Source organism: Capricornis sumatraensis, chromosome 2, assembly GCF_032405125.1.
Source record: "Capricornis sumatraensis isolate serow.1 chromosome 2, serow.2, whole genome shotgun sequence".
NCBI classification, from domain to species: Eukaryota; Metazoa; Chordata; class Mammalia; order Artiodactyla; family Bovidae; genus Capricornis; species Capricornis sumatraensis.
The window spans coordinates 59,899,326-59,914,779 of NC_091070.1; the positions used below are offsets into that span (position 1 = coordinate 59,899,326).

Consider the following 15,454-nt stretch of genomic DNA (forward strand, 5'->3'; position numbering starts at 1 on the left):
CTTTTGAACTGTGGTGTTGGAGAAGACTCTTGGGAGTCCCTTGGACTGCAAGGAGATCCAACCAGTCCATTCTGATGGAGATCAGCCCTGGGATTTCTTTGGAAGGAATGATGCTAAAGCTGAAACTCCAGTACTTTGGCCACCTCGTGCAAAGAGTTGACTCATTGGAAAAGACACTGATGCTGGGAGGGATTGGGGGCAGGAGAAGAAGGGGACGACCGAGGATGAGATGGCTGGATGGCATCACTGACTCGATGGACGCAAGTCTGAGTGAACTCCGGGAGTTGGTGATGGACAGAGAGGCCTGGCGTGCTGCGATTCATGGGGTCACAAAGAGTCGCACACGACTGAGCGACTGAACTGAACTGAACTGAACACTTGTGGGTAAAGAATGATGATGGCACCTCTCTAGAGTTTTCTAGAAAACCTTAACCTGGAGAAAAATATGTGATAAAAAAACAATAATAGTGACTGCACTCAAGAGAACCCCTTTGTATATGATTACAAACTCAATTATTAACAGCCAATAACTTAGTAAAAGAAATTCACTTTAAAAGTGTTAATGAATATAAAAACATAAAGGTAACTTTTCAGAATACTTACTTTAATTTCGGGTTGAAGCCAACTCTGTGTCTTTGTGTCAAATATGTGAACATCATTATGCCATCCCCAGAATATCTGCTCTTCCTAAAACATAAATTTTTAAAATATTTTAAAAGTTTTTAATGTCTTTTAGATTTGTATGATAGTTTCACTGCATATTTACTGGTGAAATAATAGACAATTTTACAGAAATACAGTCAAGTGTGACCATAGTTATAAACTTAACACGTATCACCAGTGGCTCACAAAGTGCAATCCCTAGGCTATAGCAGCATCACCTAGCAACTGTTCTTCTCATAGCATTGCTTTCATGACTCATCACTGTACTTGGTGACAATTCTCCAATCCTCTCAAAGGACTATCTCTTTGAAAATTGCAGAGGATAGAATGATATTTAGATTTGAAAATCTGTTTTCTTAAAGTACATGTGCCAAATTTCTAATCTTTGCTGTTAGAAACTTTAGGGAACAGTGGTTCTTTTTGTAAAAGAATTCTAATAACTTAACTAAGCAGCTTATTCTTATACATTAAATGTATGCTTACTCTCCTTTGTTTTCTAGGAAGACTTGGCAAGGCAAAGATTTAGCAGTTAGACTGTATTTAGTATCTTCTGCATTGCTGAAATCCTCTGCCACTACTCAAGCTTACCTCTGCAGCAGTTTTGTGTCATACGTCAGGACTATATCATTCATTTTCATCAGGACTTGTCAAACAAGTCAAATAAACTACACAATTTACCTAGTTCAGAATCTAAGTGAAAAAAATCTACCTGTACACCATAAACTTCAGGACATGATCATTAGCCTAACTATCCTAGTTGAGAAAAAAAATGAGAGCTTTCACTGGTGAGCAAAAATAATTGGACATAATTAGTGGGAAGTTATATTACTAAAAATTATCAGTAATACTGTCAGTAGCAAAACTTAAAAGATACTTCATTTTAAAAACTGAAAAACCATGTAAACTACTTTTGTCACTTAAAAACCATTCAATTTTATTAACATATATTAATTTCACACATAGTCTAAGTAAAGCCTATGGAGAAATTTTAAATACTCATATACAAAGAGATATACATGATATGTACATTTATCTTTACATTAATAATGAATAATAATAAAATGCACTAGTAGAAGGTAAAAGTGAGGCTACTGTGTATCTTAGTGGGAAGATCAATGGCTTTTAAAGTTATCTTTTAAAAGATTTCATTTTTGTAAGTCATGACTTCTTTCATTAATATAATAGTTTATTCTCTAGCCAGTAAGAATAAGTAGAAAAAAGCAGTATCACTACCAACTTACTCACTGTCATACAGAAGCCAGTCTGAGCTATGAATAGTTCTGGCGGACGGACCTAAAAGGAGGTGTATGTCAGCAACAGCCACTGTGGTTACCTATGAACAGAGTTTTTCAAGTTGTGCTAAAGCCACTACTTGTCTACTAGAAGCATCTGTAAGTGATTTATGACATCAGAAAAGAAATTACTCTGCCAGTAGCAATGAAGGCTGGTACTATTAGGTGAGAAAATCTCTTGCAACTGAACCCAAATTCAAAAGAGAGAAAAGACACCTTTTTTTTTCATAGTATCAATTATAGCAAATTAAAATGAGAAGGACTGGGCTCATTATTTCTAAAAACTTTAAGGCGACACTAAATTAGAGGAAAATGTAAAGTGATTACTCTCTTACCCAAGACGCATCATGAACATCAAAACAATCTTGGAGTTCATTATGTCTCCTACACCCATAGCCACCAAAATATATTAATCTGAAAAACAAAACAAAGGATACACTTTGGGAGTTCTGCTTTCAGCTTGTTCACAGAAAGTTGAAAGATATCATTTCTCTCACAACCTAAACAAGCCATATAAACTACAAAACCATAATTAAAAAAAAAAAATCAAAGCGCTATGGGAACACAGAGACCTAAGCGAACTAATTCCAGAAAGTGATGAGCCTGCAGTAGGAGAGAGAAACCCATGCTTTCATCCTTGATGCAACAGAAGGAAGAACCTGTCACACACAGGGTCTGTAAAAGAAGCCAGCCAAAATTTTAGCAGTCACATGTAGGTTCACACAGCAAACTAGAACCTTAAGAGACTCAGTCACCTAAGGAGTTTGAATCTATTCAAAAAGTATTCACATAATCTTCAGAGAGGACTTACGGTCAGTCACCAAGAGAATGAAGCAGCAGAGAGCAGCGCAACTCTTCTTGAGGCAATCTGAGCTATCAACTCTAAAGTTTGGGATCAGGACAGGAAATCTGGAGGAAACGCCTCAGAGTGCTGCCCGCAAAAGGCCAGGGACGACATGCAATGCTTAAAGAGATCACTCAAGGTACAGAAAGTATAAAGTGGAATTGGGGAGCAAAGAGAACTCCCTAGCAACCTAAATTCCTACCAATTAGGCTATGAAACAAGGAGGGATCTCTCACAGTTCTGAGAAGTAGGAAAATGGCTGTGAAGCCCAGCTCAAAATCTCTACACAATCCCTAGTGCTCAAAATGTGGGGCCCTAGCAAAGAAAAGTCTTGATCCTGCATCAGAACATTTGAAGCCAGTGCTAAAACTGAAAGAAACTAAAGCTGCAACAAAGTCTAAGCACAGGCCAACTGCAGGTTAGACTGACTTAAAGCATACTCCAGCAGTCTGAAAAAGAAAGAACGGGCATGTCCTTTTCTGGAGAGATGCATTGTTTACTACAACTTTACTGTTCTTTCAAACAGAATGTCTGTCATATGATGTAAAATTAGAAAGTATATGAAAAGGCAAAAAAAAGTGACATGGGATCAAGAGAGGAGAGAGTCAATATAAGCTGACTTCAAGGTGGCCCAGATATTGGAATTAGCAGACCTGGCCTTTAAAGTAATTCTAACAGAAATAGTAACAGACCAATTTGTAAAAGGTGGACAAAGTTCAGGAAGAACGAGGTAATTTTGGCAGAGACATGGGGACCCCTATTATAGAGGCAATCAACTTAAGATGAAGTGATTAGGGTAGGCACTAATTCAATATAACTGGTTTTCTTACAAAAGGGGGAAACTGGGAGGAAGACAAGCAAGTACAGAGAGACTGGTACGCGACTACGAAGGCAGAGATCTGAGTGATGCTTCTACACCCCAAAGATTACCAGCAAGTTGCCAGAAGCTAGGGAGAGGCATGAAGTAGGTTCTTCCTGAAAACCCAGAGAATGAGCCAACCTTGCTGACAGTCTGATCCCAGACTCCTAGTCTCCAAAACGACGAGACGATACATTTTTTGACACACCCCATGGCATGCGGGATCTAGTTCCCTGACCAGGATGCACACCTGTGCCCCTTGCAGTGCAAGTGCAGAGTCTTAACCACTGACAGCCAGGGAAATACATTTCTGTTGTTTAAATCATTCAATTTGTAGAACTCTATTATATCAGCCCTAGCAAAATAAACATTTACCACAATTATAAATATATTATCCTTTGATCCAGAAATCAGATTATGAAATTTTATGCAACAAATAGATCTGCATATATATGTATATAAACACAAAGATATTCATTAAAGCATAGTTTGTAATGGCATAGGAATTGAAATAATCTAAGTGTTGCTTCATCTATAGGGAAAAAGCTAAATAAACTATAGTATATCCTCATGGGAGATTACTATGCAGCTGTAAAAACAAACAAAAACAAAAAAAAAAAACAGCTTTCCAACTAGAGATATAGAAAAATGAAAGTTCTCCATGGTAGTGTAGACTAAAAGCAGCAGTAGGAAGCAGAATAGTGTAGAGTACACAGATGTTTGTGTAAAGAGAGGCAGAAAAGATACAGATAAATATATAGAATACTATTATCTCTATATATATTTATACATATGTAAACGGGGCTCCCTGGTGGCTCATAGGTTAAAGCATCTGCCTGGAATGCAGGAGACCCGGGCTTGATCCCTGGGTCAAGGAAGATCCCCTGGAGAAGGAAATGGCAACCCACTTCAGTATTCTTGCCTGGAGAATCCCACGGAAGGAGGAGTCTGGTAGGCTACAGTCCATGGGGTTGCAAAGAGTCAGACACAACTAAGCGACTTCACTTTCACATATATATACATACATATGTATTTGCTTCTGTTTGCTTAAAATAACAGAGGGCAATTGTTCCCAAATGTGTCTGCACCTTGGAATTACTTGAGCAGCTTAAAAAAAATCATACTCCCATTGATTATAATTTAGTTAGTCTAGGGTATCACCTGGGCTTCACAGCATTAAAAAAAAAAAAATCCCTATATTATTCCTATGGCAAACAAGTTTGAGAACCACTGCTATAAAAATACAAAATATGTTGATAAAAGTAGCTATTTGTGCATCTGGAGGGCTAGGAACAGGATGGATGGGAGCAACAATGGGAGCCAGACTTTTTAATATGGTTTTGATTTTTAAACTGTGTGACTATAGTAACTATCCAGAAAATTAATAAAGTAATTAATTTATAAAAACAAATAGTTGCTTCCACCATATTTATTCTTATGACCTGGTTCTTAACTAGGGTTCAAAACTGCCTTTACCATCAGTGTCAAAATAGTTTGTAATTATATCTTGAAAAAAAATTCAGAGTTTCAAGTTTTCTCTGTTTTGGACACAAGCTATAATCCTTACTTGAATGCAGTTAATGAGGTGGTTTTGCTGCATTACCTGTCTTTATATACCCAGCAGGAAAGTTTATCACGTGGTGTGGGTGGTTGCCCTTCAAAGTTGGTGATTTTTTCCCAAACGTAGGTTCCATCTCTTGTTCGCAAATTAACAAAATAAAGCTTTTAAAAGAGGAGAATACTATTAACAGACAGGGCATCAGAAAATTAAATATATGTCACAGGGATAGGTGATTCAAAATTAATATTACTTTTTATTTTTAAAGGTAAAACTTTTAACTGTAGAGTTAATGAAAATGGGACTATGTTTTAGAAGCAAAAATGGTATATGAAACATACTGAAATGAATCTTTACCCTTCTTGTTCTTGCCCTACGGATATCAACCAAGTAAGCAGTTAATTCTGAAGCAGAAGGATCTGGGATCAGAGAGGAGCAGGTATGCTGTATTTTCACTCTGTCTTTTAAAACCTTATCAGTTAGCTCAAGCTTTTCTACATGTCTTCTTTGCAAAATACTTGTAAACTTGTGAGATGAAGTGACACATTAAACATTACATTTTCTGCACTCCTGAATTGAAAAAAAAAATTACTCGATTGCTGTATCCTTTGTCATCATATCCTCCAAAAACGTACAGCTTTCCATTTATGCAAGCACCGCAACTTCCTGACATGGAGGTAGGCAGTTCTCCTTCCATGAGGTGCATTGTCCTGCAGCAAGAATAACGTGGAATTCCGTAACTTTCCAGAAAGGCAAATTAAAATTCCTTTTGAACTCCATCAGTATTTTTTCAATGAAAATTGTCACTGACGATTACAATTAAGATATCATGGTAGCCAATACTCTAAAAACTGTAAGAAGATCCATGGTAAAGATTTTTCAACCTACTGAGGGAAAAAGTTACAAAATCTTCTCATGTCACCAGAATTGGGAAATAGTAGAACAAAACAAAGTCTTCAGAATGGTAAAGGACAACGAATGAAGAGGGGAAGGGATCTGGGGAGAGAAACATCCAGAGGGAATAAAGCACTGAAAGAAAAGGAAAGGGAGACAGCATAATACTGCAGTATGTTCCGAGTATGGTCTCAAATCTCCTGTTGTCTATGACAACAGTTACAACAGGTACTAAGATTGGACATTATGCAGTGTAAAATTACTTACCACAACCCACTATCAATATCATAGGTCCAAATCTCATCATTAGGCAAATATACTTCATTGTCTTCAATAGACTAAAAACACAGAATACATAAAATTATGTTTATTATTTACAAAGTAACAACTAAATAGTTGCTCAGGATGGGAAAACCACAATGAAAACAGTGAAAAAGACAAAAGCAATAAACAGCCTCAAAGATGGTTTTTTCAATAGAAATTAAGATAGATCAAAAGAGAAGGGGAAGAGAGACATTTTCTCAGAGAAAGTAGGCAAATACAAAATAGCAAGTACATGAGGCTCAGAAAAAGACTGAGGGCCATTAAACTTTCCAAGGAAGTTCAAGAAAGAGAAAACAGCAGAACAGTAACATTAGAGCAGAACACTGAAGACTATGAATCCAGAAAGAAAAGGAATATTGAAAAAGGGCAATATATTTGTGGTAAAAGGGAGGAGGTAAGAAAGGAAACTTTTATGAGCACGATATCATATACCTTGATTCACTGGACATGTTTTTTGAGTGCCTACTATGTGCAAGGCATAGTGTTAGATGTCGATTAAATATAGAATCTAAGGATCAAGATAAATTTAGCTAGTCAAAATGTCAACTCCAAATATTAATAATCTCTAAAGATGCTGATAACATATACAGCACATTCTGATATTTATAATGAAAAGAGAAATAAGAATAAAATAACAATTTTCTTTATGTTAAAGTTAAAAACCTAGGGATTAAAACAAATCCTTACATAAATCTGTCAGGATTACTTAAAAGTTATAAAATAACTCAAAAAATAGCTAGTTGCAAAAGATGTTTAAGAATATCTAAGAATTAAATGCCTAAAAATTTAACAATTTCTGTATGATGTATAAATTATTAACATGCTAAGTAGAATTAGTTAATTCTCCTTGCTCTATTAGTTAAAAATTTTAAACTAGTATCCTGACTACTGGGTCTGTCTCTAACTCCATCTCTGTTTCTGTCTGTCTCTCTCCCCCGCCCCTACTCTCATACACTTATGCTCAGAATAGAAAAACATTATAATAATATTTCCAAGGAAACTTCCACTCTGACTGAGGAAACCATGTCTGACTGATGGACGAGTAAACAACTGTTAAGAGAGGGAGTTAACTGCATGACTCTAAGGGTTAACGGCACCCAGCTCTAGGAGCCACATGAGTGCACCTTTACAACAGGAATAGTATGGAAATGGCTTCTGTCACTCTTCTGCTGAAGCCCCTTCAGTGCTTCCCTGTTGCTCTCAGGATGGTCTAAAATTCTTATGATTCTGTGCTGTATGGCACCTGCTATCCCTCCAAAGTTCTTCTTGCCTTTAATCGTAAGTTCCAGTCGTCCTTCCGTTCCTAAACCCATGCAAGTTTCCAACTGGACCTTCAGCTATGCTCTTCTCTCTTCTTGCAGTGCTCTCTCAGAATGTGTTTGGCTAATTACTCTTTCTTTGGGAATCATTCTGTTGCTTCTTTAATCTTCTAGAATAAGGTTAAGAGATTAAGGTCCCTGTTAAATGCTCTCATAAATCCTGTACTTTCCCTTTCAAGTCCTTTGTCTTTATCATATACACACAGCACCACCACGGCCACGATACAAGCTTCATGAGTGCATAGATCATGTTTATTTTGTTGTTCCCAGAGTCTCACAGTGACTTGGACATACAAGACAAATAGAAAACTTGTGGCTTAAGAGAATGGATACATGAATAATACTTATTAAACTTACTGTATGCTCATCTCATGAATAAAAAGAGAAGTCCATTTAACTAATCTTTAAAAGCGGTGTTGCAAAAAACCTAATGGAGCACAGAATTGAACAATTTGACCCTAGTTCCTTATTTTCTCAGTGATTTCACTCCTAAATTATCCCTTTTCTTTTACATCATCAAATTTTGCTTCTGTGGTAGATCACCCCTATTGATACTCAAACATGCCTTAGTATTGCTCATCTGAAATCAAAACTCTTTCACAAATCCTTCTCTTATTTCTCAGCTCCCTTCATAACAAAGGTTCCATACTGAGTTATAGTGGAACTCTCCATTGCTTCACTGCTCATTACAACATCAACCCAGATTAATCAATTCAGACTCATTCCACTAAAACTGCTTTTGTGAAGGTTATCCTAAAAAAAAAAAGAGAGAATTAGTGAACTTATTAATCCAGAAACATAGCCCAGAGAGATGGAATATATAAAAAAGAAGTTAAGAGACATGGAGGAAGAGAGAGAATGAGAGTGAGGAAACTTGACTCAAGAAAAATTGGAAAATATGAATAATCTCATAGTTTTGATTGAATCAGAGATTTAAAATCTCCCCCACCCAAAGTACCAAACCAGATGGCTTTACAGATGAGTTCTTCCAAACACTCACAGAACAAATAATTAAATCTTCCAAAAAATCTACTCCAGAATATAAAAGAAGGAATACTACCCAAACCACTTTTGAACAGAGATGTAAAACTGCTTTAAAAAGTAATGAGTAAATAGGATCCAGTTGATGTATATAAAAGGTAACATATACTAACTTGTACTTAATCCAAGGAATGGAACATTGATTTAATATTACAAATATTACTACTATTTTTTATAAGTCATCACATTTGGCGAGTAAAGAAGAAAAAACATAATTATCTCAGTATAATGCAAAAGTCACTCTTGGAAACTCAACATTCATAAATTGAAAAAGGACACCTACAAACAAACAAACAAAACCCTAAGCAATCATCAAACTTAACGGTTAATAGTTTAAAACAATCCCTCTGAGATTAGGAGCAAGAAAAAAATAGCTTTCGTTTTACACTGTACTTTAGGTCCACCAGTGTAGTTTTAAAAAAAGGAATAAAATTAGGATGAAAGAAACAAAACTGTCGTCATGTGTAGAGTCCACATAGAAAACAAAGATAATTAACAGATGGATTTTGAGAATGAATGTATGTTTAGAAAGTTTGCCAGAGTAAAAAATATTCAAGTTAGTTGTATTTCAAAATACCAGTGATAATCAAGAAATTTACTTTTAAAGAAACTAACATCAAAAAATACAAAGAAGCCAAGAGTAAACCCAATAAAAGATATATAAGATATTGATGAAGATACTATAAAACTTTATTGAAAAGACATCAAAAAGTCTTGAATAGAGATACACTACATACTTGGACCTGAAGTCTCAATTTCATAACATGTCTATCACTCTCAAATGATCTGAAGATTGAGTACAGTAACATAAAATCTTAATAGAGTACTTTATTTGACAATCTGATTCTAAAGTTTATACAAATGAGGAAGTACGTGGAAAGCAAGTTAGCAGTTCTTCTAAAAGTTAAATGTGGAATAACCACATGACCCAGGAATTCCACTGCTACGTATCCAAAAGAATTGAAAATAGGGGCTCAGATACTTGTAATACCAATCTTGATATCAGAACTATTTATAATTTACAAAAGGTGGCAACAACCCAAGTGTCCCAACAACAGATGAATGGATAAACAAAATGTGGTATTCTCCATAAAAGGAGTAAGTTCTGATCATACTGCAACACAGGCAAACCATGAACGTAATATGCTGAATAAAAGAAACCAGACTCACAAATACAAACACTGTTAGGATCTCATTTACATGAAATATCTAGAAAAAGGCAAATGTATAAAGATAGAATGGTTAGGAGTTAGCAGGGACTGGGGTAAAAAGGGAGGGAGGCAGAATTTCTGTTTGGAGTAAGAGTTTTGGAACTAGACAGTGGTGCAGGCTAAGTCGCTTCAGTCAGGCCCAGCTCTGTGAGACCCTATGGACTGTAGCCAGCCAGGCTCCTCTGTCCACGGGATTTTCCAGGCAAGAATACTCGAGTCAGTTGCCATGCCCTCCTCCAGGGAATCTTCCCGACCTAGAGACTGAACCCATTCCTCTTACATCTCAAGCACTGGTGGGCAGGTTCGTTACCACTAGCACCATGTGGGAAGCAGATAGTGGTTACACTATACAACACTGAATATAATGCCACCAATTGTACACTAACTTGGTGAAGATGACAAATTAAATGTTTTATACATTTTACTATAATAGAAACAGTAAAGAAAATGTATATGAAACAAAAGTCCCTAAATAACCAAAATATTCCTCAAGAGCAAGATAGAGTGTGAGGGGGGCTTTTACCATCCAACATTCAGTCTTCTAGTAAAGCTGTTGTAATTTAGACACTGAGGGAGGTTCTGTCACAATAAACAGCAAACTTCACAGAATAAAGAACCTAGAAACAGATGACACAAACATGGAAACTTGATGCGTGACAGAGTTTGCATATTAGTAGGGAAAGAGGAGACTATTTAATATATGACACAAGAATAACTGATTATCCATATTGAAAATATAATAAAATTGGATCCCTACCTATAACCAACCAACCAAACACAAAATTCAGATTAAAAAACATTAAATGCGGAAGGCAAAACCAAAAATTGTTTAGAAGACAAAATAGGAGACTTTATGATCTCCACACTGGGAAAGATTTAAGATGCAGAAAGTACAAAGCATTAATGTCATTAATTAAAAGCCTCTGTTGAACAAAATATAATCATCAAGAAAATACAAAGATAAGCTGCAAACTGAGAAAAGTCAAAGTTGCTCAGTAGTGTCCAACTCTGCAACCCCATGAACTATACAGTCCATGGAATTCTTCAGGCCAGAATACTGGAGTGGGTAGCCTTTCCCTTCTCTAGGGGATCAAACCCTGGTCTCCCACATTGCAGGTGGATTTTTTTACCAACTGAGCTACCAGGGAAGCCTCAAACTGAAAAGACATATTAAACTCATACAACTATATAATTAAAGAATTCCTATAAATCAGTAAAAAAGAACTCAATAGACAAGTGAGCAAAAGACATGAACCAGTGTTTTTACAGAAAACACAAATAGTTCATAAAGCTATGAAAAGACACCCCACTGTATTGTAATTATGGAAAGCAAATAAAAACCACAATGAAATATGTCATCACACTCACTGGATTGGCAAATTTGAAGGCCAGATGGTACCAAATGTTAAGGATGTGGAACAAGGAGGAAGTTGGTGAGGGTGGTATAAATTGATACAAATATTTTGGTAACACTGATGTTTCCAATTTAATTTGGAAGTGTGTGACCAGGCAACCCAGCATTCCATCCCTTGGTGTATGCCCTAGAGAATGTATATGCCCCCTTGCATGTATAATAGGAGACATGTTACAAAGAATGCTCAATGCAGCATTGCTTACAATTCCAAAAAAAGAAAAACCTGAAACATTCAAATATACATCAATAGTGGATAGATAAGGAAATTGCTGTGAATTCACCCGAGAATATTATATAGTACACACATCAAAAGAATAAATCTAGGGGAGATTTCCAAAATATTTAATAACTGCACAGCATAGAAACTGACCAAACAAAACAAACACTAAGCAAACACAGTCACAGCCATCCAAGTGCCCACTAGCTGAATACAAATAATGTATGAGTCCAAAACACACAATGTTAACTAAGAAAATTAAGTCATGAAAGAAAACCCATGCTCTGATTAAAAAACCAAATAATATATTGTTTAGGGACAGATGCATAAGTGATAAAACTATAAACAAAATGGTGATTAATAAGAAATCAAGATAGTGGTAACCTATGAGCATGGGAGGAACTATATAATCAGGGAAGGATAAACAGGAAACTTCTTAGGTACTGATTTTAGCTGATTTCTTAATCTGGAAGTACAACATGATAGTTATTCTACATATCCTTTTGTATAAACATTTCAAAATTTTAAATTAAAGAATAAAATTCTAATAAATGAATATTAGGTAGCTCATGGAATCATCAGGGAAGCTGGAGAACCAGCTTATGATAAGAGAAGCAAGACCTAAAAACCCAGAAAACCAGACTGAAGTGCAAACTGCCCCAGTCGCTGGTGAGCAGCTTGTAGAATTGCCTTTTATGCCAGGGACCTTATCTTCCTACAAATTCTATGGGTAGCTAAGAATCCTCTTTAAGTCATGATTTTTACATCTTTATTCTTAAGTCCAAATCTACCACACATACATCTAACCAATAGCATCCAGGCTACTTGCCCAGAACCTAGCTGCAAGCAAAGCTGGAAAAAACCTGGCACTCTGGTTCTTTTTTATTGGGCACCTACTATGAGCTATGTCTGACTCAGGACACCAAGGACAGAATAGGGAACAAAATTCCTATCTTTACAGAATATGTTTTCTATGAAGGTACGTAGGAGGTACTCAGACAACTAAAATAAATACTCACACAACTAAAATAAGACTCACTTAGTGCGGGATACTACAACAGGAAGGGGATTCAAATTCTGGCCATCTAAAAAGAATTAACATCTCCACATAATATGGGTGGTCTGTGTGACCATCTATGAATAAATCATTAAGTTAAAGAAATACTCACTTAAGGCTTTTAATACACATTGCTAACTTTCTCTCCAAAAAAGTTTGCTAGTGCATGAGTAATTCATTTCCCTATGCTCGTCTCAAAAATTTTTTAATATTTGCAAATTGGGAAAGAAAACTTTCATGTGTGTTTCTTTGAGTCACAATCTATTTCTTTCCTTTTAAATTTCTGTGCATGTCCATTGCTCATTTTTCAGAGAAATAGCAACCTTTATTTTTACAGACCTCTTGTCTATGACGTATGTTGCAAGTAACTTTGCTAGTTTGTCATTCACCTTCTCACTTTATGGTGTTTAAAAAGCACAGAGTTTAATTTTTAAAACTTTGATCTTAACTGCTCTAAGATGATTAAGCAATTTTCCTTTTATATTAAAAAACAACTTGCAAACTTTTTCCCTTACAGTTTTTTCCCAATTCAGTTTTTCTTTTCCCAACTCAGAATTTTACAAGTCACATATTTTTTTCTGGTATCAAACAACTTAATTTCTCTATATTTGTCAATCCTAAACTCTACTATCATTTTCCTCCAGTAGTCCCAGGAACATATTGAATAAGTAACTGTTTTTCCAGAATTGAAATGCTGCCTTTTATATACAAAATACTCTTATATGCTTGGTTGTTTATGTAATTCCTTCTCCATTCCATCACGCTATTTTAACTTGTATCACTGATTTGTTTCAGTATTGTGTTATGTTTTAAAATCTAGTACTGTAAACCTCCAACTTTCATTATTTTCAAACATTTTCTAAATTGATTCTTCTTTCCTTTAAGTCCTTTTCCAGAACAGAAACATATAGTTAAACAGATTCATGCAGCTAGTTTGTATAAGGAAAGGTTTAGGGCAAAATGTATTAACATCAATTGTATTATGCAAATAAAAGTGTTCATATGATTAAACCTTAAGAGGAAAGTATATAATCTGTAAACACACTAAAACATTGTGCTTCTCCTCAAAAATTTAGAAAAAACTACTCACAACTTTTAAATGTTCCTAGTTGTAATACTAAAGTTTGTATGAATTTCAGTAGTGTGGAAAATATATGAGAAAACTAGGAACAAGAGAATATTCTGGCACCAATTAGAATTTACTTTTTTCAGCATTGCTGCTCTTACCTCTAGAGGCAGGGCTATTTTCAGACACACTGGATTTTACAAGATGTTCAATAATAGGGTAATAATAATTTAGACAGATAAATGTGGGCCATTCAAGTTTTAGGATATACTTTTGTCAATTTTAACACACATTGCGTTCATGAGGAGGAAAACTGGGTTTGGAACAAACAATCTGGAATCAACTGAATACTATTCTTAACAACTGACTACTGGATTATCTCTAGATTCCAGGGCCTTTTAGCTGTTCAGAAGGATGTGAATAAAAGAACTGTTGGAATGATTCTACTTTTTCATCATGATACGCCATGTCTTCTTTTCTGCCTCCCACTCTTTCCTTCTGCTTATGCCTTATACATAATACAAGTGCTGACAATCCCTGGATTTAAAAGTAGGCTTGATCCAAATCTGTGCGGTACTTTCCAGGGTGGTTCTTATAGCATTTACTCATCGGATCAGTAGCAGGAAGTATTTCTATTTACTGACTATCACCTGAAAACCTGGAATCTTACCAATTACACAATTTTCAAGATTAAAATGAAATGTAAAAACTCCAGACATTTCAGTTATGGGCCCAACAGAAATCTATATTGTCACCAGATATGAGATATTACAGATTACTATCTTAAGTGAGATTTTTTTCATCTGTCACAACACTAAGAATTAATATAGCCCTGAAGTCTGACAACTGTACATCTTCAAGTGGTATACCTCAAAACAATAAAAATATTTCTTCTGCAAAAACCATCATTATATCTAGACTGTATTTTCACCAAGAACATGAGGTGGAACTATTAGACCTTAAGAAAGCCTAATTTATGTTTATCATAGAAAAAAATAGGCTTTGGAAATCCAATATATCTCATTTGGAATCTGCTGCCCGTGCAGCCAAACGGTCAAATTATTTACTCTTACTGACTCATAGACCTTAACTTTAAAATAGTATATTACTTACCTTAAAAGGTATAGTAAGGATTATTTAAGATTAGGAATATGAGATTTCCTAACACATGCCACGTATAGTAGGCACTCAAATGTGAGTTCTGATTTTCCCATCCTGACACTGAATCAGATTAAAAATAAACACAAACAAAACAAAAACCAACTTGGATGTGAGAATCATTTAACATACACAGTATGTTCTTTATTTCTTTGAGCGATTCAGTCATGTTACATCTGTCACATAACAGTATCGAATCAGTCAGAAAAATATCTGTTCTACCTCCAGTAGAACTCCAGATGGATCGCTTTTTTTTTTTTTTTCTTAAATCTTAAACTAAAGGGGTCGGCATATATTCCTGAACTGCTTTCCATCTTTAGAATCCTTGATTCTATAATCCTACGATTATAGAAACAAAGCACATTTTCAAACCTCCACTGTAACAAGAATTTTAAAGCCTAACATTCATACTGTTAATATGAGCCTGTTTTCAGATTCGGGAAAAAAAAAAACTTGTCATTACCCACTGGTAAAGGAATGCCACTAAAAAAACTACTTAAGAATGCTTAAATGCTTCAATGATTCCGAATCGCGCCG

General features: G+C 35.5%; 1 protein-coding gene across 1 annotated transcript in view; it reads right to left on the minus strand.

The window, feature by feature from the left end:
- KLHDC1 (kelch domain containing 1) overlaps nucleotides 1-15,454 on the minus strand; it is a 38,734-nt gene that overhangs the window by 22,772 nt on the left and 508 nt on the right. The window contains exons 2-6 of the mRNA XM_068965270.1: nucleotides 6,378-6,448; nucleotides 5,809-5,926; nucleotides 5,262-5,380; nucleotides 2,291-2,369; nucleotides 604-687 (exon numbers count right to left, since the gene is read on the minus strand). Of these exons, the coding sequence (XP_068821371.1) occupies nucleotides 604-687; nucleotides 2,291-2,369; nucleotides 5,262-5,380; nucleotides 5,809-5,926; nucleotides 6,378-6,448 (471 nt within the window). The remainder of the gene's footprint in view (nucleotides 1-603; nucleotides 688-2,290; nucleotides 2,370-5,261; nucleotides 5,381-5,808; nucleotides 5,927-6,377; nucleotides 6,449-15,454) is intronic.